We start from the raw sequence: 13,210 nt of genomic DNA, 5'->3' as shown, positions 1-13,210 counted from the left end.
AAGTAAGAAACTCCACACCAAAATTCCTATTTTTATAAAAACAAAGGAAACAAAAAAAAAAAAAGGATGTTACATTATGTGTGCTTGACCTTACGACTATATAGTGGGATTTAAGAAAATAATTTTTGCTTTTGAAAGTTGCCCCCGATTTAACTTCCTTCCATGTGGAAAATAATCTATAAAAGTCTTGCACATGTTAAAAAAAACTTGACTTTTATGATGTCATTTGGTTTGCCCCTTTGTACTTACTTGGTTAGCTCTTAATTCCCTTACAAACCAAGTCTTTCCTCTCAAATAAGCATCAACAATTGATCAATTGTAGAAGGATTTAGTTGTACTTTGGTTAGGCTAATTGGATAAGAATCTTTCATTAACTCAAGTGTCCCTTTCATGGAGTTTTGGTGGACTTAACTTTTTTCTCTTGGTTCATCCTATTTAGCTGACTTTTTGCTTAATTATTGGCAATTTTTCTTCCCTTCCAACCCAAAAGAACCATGCAAATTAGATTAGATTGGATAGGATTAAAAATTTTGAAAAGTTTGCACAAAATTTAATCATTTTAACGTCATATGAGGGCAGTTTCTAGAAAATTTTGTTTGAATTTTTTTTTTTTAGGATTTAGGCTTGCTTATTAAACCTTCATAACCTTATATTTTTGTTATTATAGGCTAATTTTGCAATTTAAATTTTATTTCTTTCCAACTAAAATAAATACTTTTTTCTATAATTTGGATAGTTGTGAATAATTTTAAGTTATTTGTTTTTTCTATAATTTGGATAGTTATGAATAATTTTAAGTGATTTGGATAATTAGTTTCTACTTAAAATAAGTTTACATCATGCTTTATTGTCTAATTCTTCACTAAATTGGCTATATCTTTTTGTAAATTTTGCTAAGTGTATTTTTAATTTTTACTTTATCGTAATAATTTATTCTTTATTTAATTAGATTGATGGGATTTCTATTTAATTAAAATTAACTAGATTTTAAGATGTTACATCATGTGAATAAAATTTTGAAAGATTTTCAAGCCATAATTGACCTCAAAAGATAAAAGTAGGACTCTAAAAGTGAGTCATTTTGAAGCTTTAAACCTCTACACTCAATTCTTGACAATGCAGCCCAAGACAAAAAGACAAACAGGTTTCTTTTGTAACACCTTAATTGTTTATCGCATTTTGTTTTAAAATTAGAAGATTTTTATTTTTAAAACTACAATATTTCTCACTTAAGCAAGATTGTTTAATTTGGATAGGGACACCTCTAGAGCATTCTTGCTTTGGCAAGATAGTTCTCGCTTAAGTGAGAGTTGATAAAAATTTCTCATCTATACTCTCGCAAGAGGGTCTCACTCAAACGAGGAGCCCTCTCTCTCAATCGAGAATTGATGATAAAATATGAGCTCTCTTAAGTGATCTTGTTATGGTGAAAAGCATCTCGCTCAAGCGAAAATATCAACAAATGTATAGAAAATTTTTATTGAGCTTTCTCGCTCAATCGAGAAAAGGTTGTTGCTTAAGTAAGAATGATCTATCTCAAGCGAAAGTCCTCGAGTAAAAAGTATTTAAGTAACTTTGATGTTTTTAAAACTTAGATTACAAGGCAAGTAACCATTCTTATTTCACTCTTAGTTCTCTCACTCTCTTCCTCAACTAGGAAACACTTTTTGCTCTCAAAACTTCTCTTGAATTTGAGCTTGGACAAATTTTTCACTTGATTTTCAGTAAGTTTCTTAAGAGATTTTAATCCCACTTCTAATTCATCATTTTCTTGTCTCCGAAACATTACTCAACTTTGTGATGTATAAGAATTTGGTCTTTCAGACAACATCTTCTAGCAAAACCTTATGTAAATCATTTGCTTAAGATAAGAAGAGTTATATCTCATTGATAAAAACTATATCATGCGATATATATATATATATATATATATATATATATATATGTGTGTATGTGTGTGTGTGTGTGTGTGTGTGTGAATTTCATATACACTCTTGCTTCTTGATAGATGCTTTCTATACTTGGTCCTACATTATAATTCATGAATGATAATTGATACTTTTTAGCTATTCATTGAGAGAATTTACTATTATTCAGTTTATTTTATTTATATTTCAGGAAAAAGGATCCAGAAGTGAAAGCTTAAAAGATGTTGAGAATTGAAGCAAGAAAAGAACCAGAGATATACACGGGCAAGTACACACCCGGGTATATGAGCGTATATCTCACTGGATACACACATCAAGCACACAATCAAGCTAGAGATATACACGGGCAAGTACACACCCGTGTATATGAACATGTGTATCACTGGTCGCGTCAATTGAAAGACATCATCTAAACCAGAGATGTACAGGGTCAAAGTACATGACCGTGTACTTCCTAGAAGAGTTGTGAAGGCCAATTAATAGAGACCAGAGATGTACACGGTCAAGGTACATGACCGTGTACATAGGCGTGTACTTTTCAAAAAAGCTTTGACGGGCAATTGTTAGAAATCAGAGATGTACACGGCCAAAGTACATGGCCGTGTACTTGAGCGTGTACTTTCACATGCGTCAAAATTTAAACTTTTGCGAGAAGATGAGCCCTAGGACGATTCATATAAAAGGGAACTTGACACAGAAACCTGAGGGAGGCAGTTCTGGGGAAAGAAGAAGTCAATAACGACTAGAGAATGAAATCAAACTCTTTAATTTCTCTCTTTTGTAATTGTAGTTTCTACATGTTTAGGTTCTAATTTTCCTTTGAATATCTAGACGTAATGAATCATATGTGACCAAACCTTCTAGAATTCTTCTTAATGTTATTTCATGTTTTCTTCTCTTGGGTTTAATTAAGTAGTATCAATTGTCTTCCATCTTGTTTTCTTGTTTGAATTTGAGTAAAATTCCTGCATGAAATTAACATTGCTTAATTAAAGGGACTTGAATGTATTTCTAGAGATAGAAAGACGTAAGTTTTCTGTATTAGGAATAACCCTAATAATGAAATTCATAATGAACTTAATGCAACCTAGGGTATTAATTAAGGAAGAGATTCTGATTGATCAACCGAGGGTTAGGAATTATTATCCTTGAGAAAGGTATTGGTTTAATTCAAAATTTCCTGCAGCAATAAAGGATTAGAATTAAGTAGTTGAAGGAGAATTTCAGTTATTTGGATACTTAGAAGGATTTACAATCTAGATACTCGCTTATTTCTCTTAAATACACTTAGTCATGCTTTTTTATATTTTATTATCATAAGAATTTTGTTTCTTTTAATTTATTATTCTCTTATTTCAGCAATTTTATCAACACAATTTCAATCTCATATTCATTAACAATTGGGTAATTAAGGAAGCAATTCTTAAAAACAGTTCATGTGGATACAACACTTAGTACTCTATTTTTCACAGTATTACTCTGACAATGGGTACACTTGCTCGGTGATCGATTTTTACACACCACTTCTCTAAGTGGTTACATAGTTTATTAAATGACTGAAATATGAATTATTAAAAATATGTCATTAAGCTGAATCCGAAGGTGTCCGACCTTTAGCATAACTTTTTTAATGTATTATGAGAGTGGTGAGATTCCGATATGAAGGGTCATTTTTATATCTTGAAAATATACGTAAGGTTGAGTCTTCTCCTCATCAAGAGCAAAAAATAATCACTTTAAAATTTTCACAAAACACAATAACAAATATATATAAGCAATGTCATCACACATGCCCTATAATCTCATAATGCAATACATCATTCTCTTGTATACAATTCTTCATACATTGTGATCACAGTCTTTAAGCACTTTAAAGATCCCTTGGGCCTTTAACATAGCCAATCCTTGCCTCTTGTATTCCATGAGATCTTACACATATATAGATAGTCGCCAATTAGCTATTGCAACACAGATACAACGTATGTAATACTCAGCCCCTTAGCAAAAGTATAGTCAGAAGTTTAGTCAGGAAATGAGTGTAAGGACATGTTATGCTTTTGCTTTCATTAATTTATTTACAACCATGTCGAATAACATTGACTACCCTACGTTTCTACCAGATTCCAAATCATCTCAATCTTCCATACTCTCAGTGTATCTCATAATTATCCACATTAATTGCCATCGTATTTGTTGGTAATACATTTTCCACCAGTTATTCCTCATCATTTAACCACCTCTCAAGGAGTTTTGAAAGTATAATAAATAATGTATCTAGGGAATGATAGAGAGTCTACCACTGTAATTTGTTACAGCTAGTGAGTGTGGATCCAAAGAGGTATTTTCCGTAGAGATTACGTGGGGTACGATATTTCTTTTGATTATCCTACTAGTAGTAGGATCCATCACACTCTCTATTTGTGTGTGTGTGTGTGTGTGTGTTCCTTCCATGACTTTGATCACATGGGAAGACCAGCTAAATTTACTTAAGAGCAAATAATCGGCACAGAGGTCACAACGGATAGTAGAGACTATTATAACGAGGACCCGACACAAAAAGAAATGGAAAAACTAAAAGGTTGGTTTGATGAAGACTAATTCAGATTAGGATCATATTCTCCGAATTTTGACGTGAGAATGATCTACTTATTATAACTTCATGTATTTTGATTTTGTAATTATTTAATTTAAGTCTTAGTGTATTTTGATTATGACTTGTAAATAGTAAACTTATGTATTTGAGTAATACCAAATATGTTAATTATTTATTATTGTTCAAATTTTACTTTTATTTAGCAAGTTATGTTGCGATAATAAATGTTTAATTATATGTTAAATTTCATCATTTTAAGTATTATTAAACTTTCCATTAATTAAATGGCAAGAAATAAAAGTTTTAAAATTTTACTAAATTCTTCCATAATACAATAAAGAAACAATTAATCAATAATTCAATTATAATTTTAAATCCTTTATGAATTATAAAAAATAATTTATAAATTAAAAGCGTTGCATCTTAAAAATCCTAACAAAACATTCATAAGTTAAAATCTAACAATAAAACTAAAATATTATCATAGTTAGTTATTATTCATATAAGTGAAAAATCCTTTTCTTAATATCTTAAATTCCCACGAGAATGTTCTTTTAGAAAACTTAATTAAAAAATAAGTATTCACGAGAATGAACATAACTTTCTTCTATTTCTATTTTCTAACAGCCACATGATTAAAATAAACATATAAGTATTAAAAATACTTTCATTTAAAAATGAAAGTTTAAATTCATATAAAAATATATTTAATTTATTCTTTTATATTTTATTAACTTGTTTATAATTTTATTATAACTTAAAATATATAAATATAATTCAACTTTATAATTTTGCTAAGCCATTAATAAAAATTTAAATGACACAATGTAAAATTTAAAATAGAAATTAAAATAAAATCAATTATTTTGTCATGGATAATAAAATTATTTTTCTTTACAAGAAGTCAGAATTAAAATATTAATGTGAATATCGATATGATTTTTAAGAATTTATAATGTCTAATCTATACATTTAAGACTATGAAATTTTTTTTAATATTATACAAATACTATTAAATTAAAAAATTGGATAAAAAAATTTAAAAATATACTAAATATTTTTTAAAATTAAATATTTTTATAATAAAAAATATTTTGTTATGATAAAATAAACTAAATTAAAGAGTTAAAATTATATATTAAAAATAAACTGTAACATAATATGAAAAACTAATAAATTTGCATTCTATTATTTTGAAGAGCTAGTTACACTCTTGATATATAGATGACCAGAAAAAAACATTTTTTTATAAAAAATATAGTGATACGCATTACGTCAAAGAGAATAAATTGATAAAGTATCTCACTTTTAAGAATTATGACTCACAAATATATACCATGGATAGGTATTGCAAGCTACTACAAAAGTCATTTACTAAACTAATTTAATTTAGTGACATAAACTTTTTTAGTAAATTAAATTAAAAAATAATTTGTCTTAGCCTCATACACATTATTGTTACTGAATATTTTATTATTATTTAATATAAAATTTTAAACTTTTTATAAATTTTTTCTTAATTATAGAATTAAATTGAAATATTTTTATAAAATTTTATCGTTAAATTATTTTATTATATATGTAACTATTTAAAAATTTATAAAATATTATTCTTTATTTATTAAAATATATATTTATTTTAAAATAAAATATTTAACTAGTTGAGTTTAATCTATCGAATCAAAATATTTATAAACTTTTAAAAAATAATAATTTAGTTCAAACTTTGTGCACATGATAGACTAGATTTAATAAATTTATTTTTGAATCATATTTTTCTAATAAAGAAGAAATTATTAAATGATTTTTATTTTAGAAATATTAAATATTTTTATTATATAAATTTTTAAGTTTTTATAAATATTTATTTATAATTTTTATTATATATGTTTATATATAATTATTTTAAAAATTATAAAAGTTTATTATTTAATTATTAAATATATATTTATTCTAAAATAAAACAATTGTAAATTACATTTTTATTTCCTACATTAAACTTAATTTGATGAATCAAAATATTTATAAATTTTAAAAAACAATAGTTTGATTTTGTGAAAATTATGTGCACACGCGCAAGAACAGATTCAATAAATTTAGTTTTTGAATTATATTCTTTTCATAAAGGCGAAATTTTTAAGTAATTTATATTCTAAAAACATTAAATATTTTTATTTAATGTTTGACGAAAATGTCCAATTCTAATAGCAATATAACATTACATAGTCCATAGTTCATGCCATAAGAGACGTGTGTGCATAGGAAGAAAGCACACAAAGTTTGTAACTGAGTGTCATCATAACCCTTTCATTTCACTTTGTCATTAACAAAGTCCAAATTTCAGAGAGTCATTCATTGCATTGCAGTTTCACTCGTCTCTGATTTATCATACCCTTTCTACTGGTTCTCTTTCTAGGTAATCGTCTCCTTACCCATTTTCTCGATCACATTCACGTTTTTGTTATTCTGTTTTTCATCTAATTTTTTCTTTTTTCTTGTTGGTTCGGTGACATTGCATGCTTTTAATTTCTCATCCGATTTTTTTCTTTTTTCTTGTTGGTTCGGTGACATTGCATGCTTTTAATTTCGTTCCTTTATTGGTTTTTTTCTGGGTTTGACGTGTTGTCCGAGTTCTCTTTGTTTTCTCGTTTTCATTTTAGGATTGTTGAATTATTATTTTTCAATTTTTTTTCTTGTAATTTGATTTTTTGAAAGGAATTTCAGTTAACTGTTTCGTGGGTGGTTTCTGAAGGGAGACATGGGAAGGCTATTCTTGATCAATCTTGAAGGAAACTTCTATAGCTGCAAGCATTGCCAGACACATTTTGCACTTGCTGATGATATCATTTCCAAGGTTTCTTTTTTTTTTTTTTTGTCCCTTATTTTTTCCCTTAAACTTGAATATGATTTCTTGGTGTCTGAATGTACAATTTTCTTCATTCAACATTGGAAATGTGAAGGTACATTAATACTCTTTAGTAAAATCTTTTCATTTTTAATTCCCTGAGGAGACTCTGTGTGTGTGTGTGTCCCTTTCTTGTGATGGTCCTTGCTGGTTGATCATGATGAGAGGATTGTAGAGATTCAACTTATGTGGAGGATAAAAAAATTTAGATATTAGGGGAATTTCTAAACATTGTTTGTGTATAGTTCATTTCAAGAATTAGCATTCCTCTATTTTAAAAGAGACCTTCTTATTAACTAGATTTCTGAAAATTTGATTTTTGAAACCTCATCTAGTAGCATGACTCTTGGTTCTTGTTGTTGTCATCGTCATCTCAGTGACGTTATGTGTCATTTCTATGTATAAATGTTTTTTTCTTTTGTTGTTCTGGTGTTGGGTCCATGCATAATAATCTGTTGATGTGTGATTCTTTGGCTGTGTAACAATCTGCAATTTGGAATAACTATAACCGTGTTTGGAGAGCAATAAAGAATCACTGCTTTGAGTTCATTTTAATGTAGCTTTGTATTATTTAATACTTGTAACGGCCTTGTGATTGCACTATTTTTGTTCTGATCAAATGCTAAAGTTCTAAGCAAGAAGTTTTCTTCCATAGATGATTATTTTCGAAATTCAATGATGATATAGTTTTCTTCTTTTTGACAAAGATTGTAATTGGTGCAACTGTGTAAATAGTAAAGCAAAACAAGCTCATGCACAGAATGGAAATAGATAAATGAATAAGAAAACAGAATGGACAACATTGAGGGTGAAGTGTTTGAAAGACTTCTATCAAATAAACTGTTTATCTTAATTTGACTAAAATGTTGACATCAAATTTCGAAATTTGACTTTTCATCTATATTTAAATGGCCCTGTTCCCAGGTAACTTGGTAAAATCTTTTTTATATTCAAACTTGTTTAAACCATGGATTCTGTCTCTGTCAGTGTATTCAAATTTCATAAATCATGAATTTATTGGACTACAATCTTTTGATATGTCATCTGCTTAAGAATTGGTATAGGATGTCTTCATATGAAACTTCTTAAGCATTAAAATAATCCTCTGCCCTGATGATGGCACCTGATTGATGCTTGCTGTGAGAAACAACAATTGTATGATGCTTGTAAAAATTTATTCCATTAGTTGAAGTTGGCTAACGTGGATCACATGACCTCATTGAAATCGGTCAGAAATCAAATCTTACTTAGATGCTTCTACAAAATATTTTTGTTAGGTGAAGGAGAAGGTTTGGAAGAAATTAGAAAAGTAGGCCGGTGCACCTTCCCTGTGTTGCCAATATGTATCTTAAATTTTGACTCCTAAATTGTATAGTGCATTATGCAAACTAAATGCATGAGTAAAATTTGGAACCTGCAGACATCTAACCCGACTTTTCTCTCAGTCTTTCCAATGCAGGCATGGGAAAGCTTATCTTTTTGATAAAGTGTAAGTTTTATTTGACCTTTTCGCTACTAAATTAACATAAGCTTACAACCATTAATACACGGTTATATTGAGTGCTTCAAATGACATCTTGCTAATCCAGTGTGAATGTCACCTTTGGCGAGAAAGAAGAACGGATGATGATCACTGGATTACACACAGTGGTTGACATATTCTGCGTTTCATGCGGGTCCATTGTTGGATGGAAATATGTAAGGACCAGTTTTTAAAGCTCATGGTTTGTCATTTATTTGTTTACCTGCTGTTGACATTGGGAAACTTTTGTTCTGAATATATTTTACCTTATTTTGTTTTAGGAGGCTGCTCATGAGAAGGCTCAGAAGTATAAAGAAGGAAAGTTTATCCTTGAAAGGTAGCCAATTAGTTAACCTTTGTTTGTTTAGGCATATTCTACAGCTTTTGTTTTACCTTTGTCTTTTGTTCACACTTTTGATGGAAAGTGCTTTCTTATTGAGTAGGTTTAAGGTTTTGGGACCTGATGGCAGCCTCTACTTGGCAGCTCAGGAAGCTCATGTAGCTGGAAGTGATGCTGATGAGTAATGATGTTTGATTTGGTCATTTCAAGATCATTTCATTTTCAGTTGTACATTCTCCTTGCTTCACATTGTTAAAATCTGCTATGTCAGTTATTAGAATTGATATATTTGCAATTACTCCTGAAAGAACATTTAAAAGTTCAAACAGTTACTTACTTCAATTCGGAACCAACATTTGTTTTTGCATGTCTTGCCTTTTCTTCAAGCCTGTTAAACGCTCCCAAGCCCTTATATGCTGTTCTTGGTATATTTTCTTAGAGTCTAGTTGGGTTGGATGCAAGTTTTCGAATTTAGTTTGCAAATGTAAATTTCAAAATAAAACGTGTTTGATTAAAATCAAGTTAAATTGATTTGTAACTAAATTTTGAAATAAATTTAACTTAATTTGTAAATCCAAAAGTTGTTTTGGTTTTTTATTTTTTTATATAAACAACTTATTCAATCTTATTTCTTTCAAAAGACTTCCATGCACTCTTGCATCAATACTTCAAAATCATGACGAATGCACGTCCTTTTCATATTAAATACAGACATATATTCTAACGGAGGTTGGTCAGATCGGATCTGATTAAAACTGGATGAGAAAAAAAAAAATACAGACACATAATACACTTGGATTTGTGTATTCGTATCACCCTTATTGATTTTGAGTTATTAAACTATTAGTGTGCATCTTGCATGTTAGATTTACTATTATTATTATTATGTGTCACTAACACTTCTATAATCACTTTTACCTTAACATTTATTGATATTATCGTCACCATCAATTAATTTAATTATTTTTATTAACATAACTATTAATTATAACTGCTAGTATTATCATCACTGTTATAATTATTTATTATCATAAGGTAAATTATGTGGTACCCTAACAAATTTTTATGGGTATGTATCCAAAAAATTTAAATTAATAAAAAAGAGACACATGTTAAGTTAAAAAAAATTATTATATATAATTTATTTAAAATTATAATATTTACTATATAGTCTTATTTTATATATATATATATATATATATATATATATATATTGTATATTTTAATTTTATTTTAATTTTTTATCATTTTTTAATAAATTTGTAATATAAATTTTTTTATTTTTTTCAAATAAAATATAATTTATATTTAAGAAATTTTTGTTTATATAATATAATACATTAAAATAATAATTAAATAATTAAATATTAATAATAATAGAATTAAGAATATGAAAATATATTAATATAATATTATTATTTCTTTTTTAAATTTTAATTAGTTTAGTTTTGATTCCTTCTTATTTCTATTAAAATATTTAATCACTCTCTAACTTATTTAAGTATAAAAAATATAATAATTTATTATTAAATAAATTTAATATAAATTATATTTTATTTGAAACTAAAAATTTATAAAAAAATTAAAAAAGTAAAATAAGAAATTAAATATACATAATAATAATAATAATAATAATAAAATTATATAGTAAATAATATCAATAATATAACTCTAAATAAATTATATATAATATTTTTTTTAACTTGACACTTTTCTTTTGTTTTTATTGGTCTAAATTTTTTTAATACGATATCCATAAAAAAATTGAAAGAAAAAATTTAGTGTGTTACAATGCCTATAAAATTGATTTGTCATATGAGTATGGTGTAAGTGCAACTTTCAATTAAGTTGACTTGACTCTTTTATGCAAATGATGAATTTGAAGATTTTGAGGACAAATGTTTTTCAAAAAGAACAAAATGATGAGAATATCAATAGAGACGATGCTCAAACCTGAGACCAAGTCAAGCAAAAAGACCAAGTTGACAATCCATTATTAGGATTAGGAGGACCAATAACTAGAGCTAGATTAAGGAAGATCCAAGGAACTCTCAAAGATATGTTGAGTGTTACTTTTAGATAGAATATAACTCAAAGAGGGTCAACTAACAAATGCACTAGTATGGTTATAGCAAGTTATAAATTTTGGAATCAATTTTGAGTTTCAAGTATAGTCCTCATGGATTAGTTTTTTTAAGTATCACTTCACAAATTAACAGCTAGTTAAGTCATACGAATGATTGAAAGGTTTTGAATCATATAAGAATTGGAAATAACAAGTTTAAAAAGGTATAAACTTGTAACATAACAAAGCTATGAATTTAATATTGAAATGAAATTAATATAATGGAGTTAGGGAATTACTTCACTAATTTCTCAATGACAATTTAATTAAGTTCTGAACTCTTAAGTGTTCTAGTTGATTGATAATTAATTTCACCTAGTTTAAATCAAAAGTCAATCTCTTGACTTAATGATCCTAATGTTCAACTTAATCACCCTAATTCCTTAGGTGTAATTCAATTAAATATTACATTAAGAGTTAGAAATCATAAAATTACAAGATTATTAATCTTGGCAATTAAATTAGATCAGAGAAACTAGTTCAACTTCCAATGCTCCTAGTCAAATGTTCTGTAGTGTTCACTTTTCACAGAAATAGTGAATACTCCCATCATGTTCTGTTGAATTAACCTCAAAGTTGTCACTCTATGCACCAATAGTAACACGCCCAACATTCAACCTTGGATTCTTCACTCTTTATGTCCAAATTTGTCACTTTCTTCTACTTTCTCTTCTTAAATCCTTAGCCTCATGACTCTTAACTCATAATTTCCTACAAAAATTTATTCTAATTAGCAATTTATATAAAAGAAAATTCATAAAATCTAAACTAACTAAACTATTTAAAAAGAATTGAACACTTTAACATTTTTATGGGAATTTCAGCTTTCTTACTCAACTTTTCTATTAAAAATCTGTTAGAAACTGAACTAAAATACTAGTAAAATATATATTTATCATTGAGCTCATTAATAGAAGCTCAACCATAAGGTGAGACCCCCAATTACGAAATGAAGTCCAAAACATGAATTATAGGATGTACACATCATAGCCCACTTAGAATGAGAAGAAAAAAATGTCCAAGATTACATTTGAACATGCAAGACTTGTATTTTTAATAAAAGGTGTAAATATGAAAAATGTATAACTATTTTGGCCATAATAGGATTACAACCTAAGTACTTGAACTTAGATATATTTCTTTTAATAACTATAACTTCTCATTGATGTTTACACTTAAGGGATAATTATTTTTAGTTTTTCCTAATTGACTGGGGCAAACTCCTGATTTGCCTACATAAGATTGTACTAGAACAAGAATCTTTCTTATGATTATGAGAGTTCTCTTTTTGCTAGGGTTCTTCCTACTTTAAATGATCTTATAAAAAAATTTCTTTTTTCTTGCGATGGTCTCAAGCTTATCAAACCTTGTTTGTAGCATCATATTCCTCACAAATTCAATCTCTAATTCGTGCTTAAATTATTGCTATTGAATTATTCCCAATTCTACAATTTTTTTTAGGTTCTAAAACAATACCCAAATTTTAAAACTCATCGTTACAACTCTTAGTCGTATCTTTCATTATGCAACTTCTTTTATAGTGATTATTGCATTGAGTTTGTAGTTCAACACGAGATATTTCACCTCATTTTAAAATCAGTCCAATATAATACATGTAGCATGAGATATAGCTATTTATTAGCAAACAAGTTTTATTTGTTTAAATCTTATGTATTAAGTTATAGTATGTCTAGAAATTCAAAAAAGTTGAATTGATCTTCATTACTATCTCACACAATTCACCTAATTCAAACAAACTCTGGTATTCTAATTTAATTGAACTCAATTGGCTTTGTC

At 27.5% G+C, this 13,210-nt stretch overlaps 1 protein-coding gene across 1 annotated transcript; it reads left to right on the top strand.

Moving 5' to 3' along the window:
• The first annotated feature begins 7,279 nt into the window (after positions 1 to 7,279).
• Positions 7,280 to 9,473, top strand: LOC113863180 (protein yippee-like). The gene is made up of 5 exons (XM_027496652.1): positions 7,280 to 7,375; positions 8,872 to 8,915; positions 9,016 to 9,124; positions 9,230 to 9,285; positions 9,392 to 9,473. Exons 1-5 carry the CDS (start codon positions 7,280 to 7,282, stop codon positions 9,471 to 9,473), a joined length of 387 nt encoding a protein of 128 aa, XP_027352453.1.
• Positions 9,474 to 13,210: the final 3,737 nt, after the last annotated feature.

The sequence above is a fragment of the Abrus precatorius genome, unplaced genomic scaffold (assembly GCF_003935025.1).
Source record: "Abrus precatorius isolate BTA unplaced genomic scaffold, Abrus_2018 Scaffold3, whole genome shotgun sequence".
Classification (NCBI taxonomy): Eukaryota; Viridiplantae; Streptophyta; class Magnoliopsida; order Fabales; family Fabaceae; genus Abrus; species Abrus precatorius.
The sequence above is the reverse complement of the archived record's forward strand: the minus strand, read 5'-3'. Positions and strand labels throughout refer to the sequence as shown.

Excerpts from the sequence above, each read along its gene's own strand:
- LOC113863180 (XM_027496652.1), top strand. The coding sequence starts at position 7,280 with ATGGGAAGGCTATTCTTGATCAATCTTGAAGGAAACTTCTATAGCTGC. Across the intron at positions 7,376-8,871 it reads CTGATGATATCATTTCCAAG|TCTTTCCAATGCAGGCATGG; the intron begins GTTTCTTTTTTT and ends CTTTTCTCTCAG. Across the intron at positions 8,916-9,015 it reads GCTTATCTTTTTGATAAAGT|TGTGAATGTCACCTTTGGCG; the intron begins GTAAGTTTTATT and ends TTGCTAATCCAG.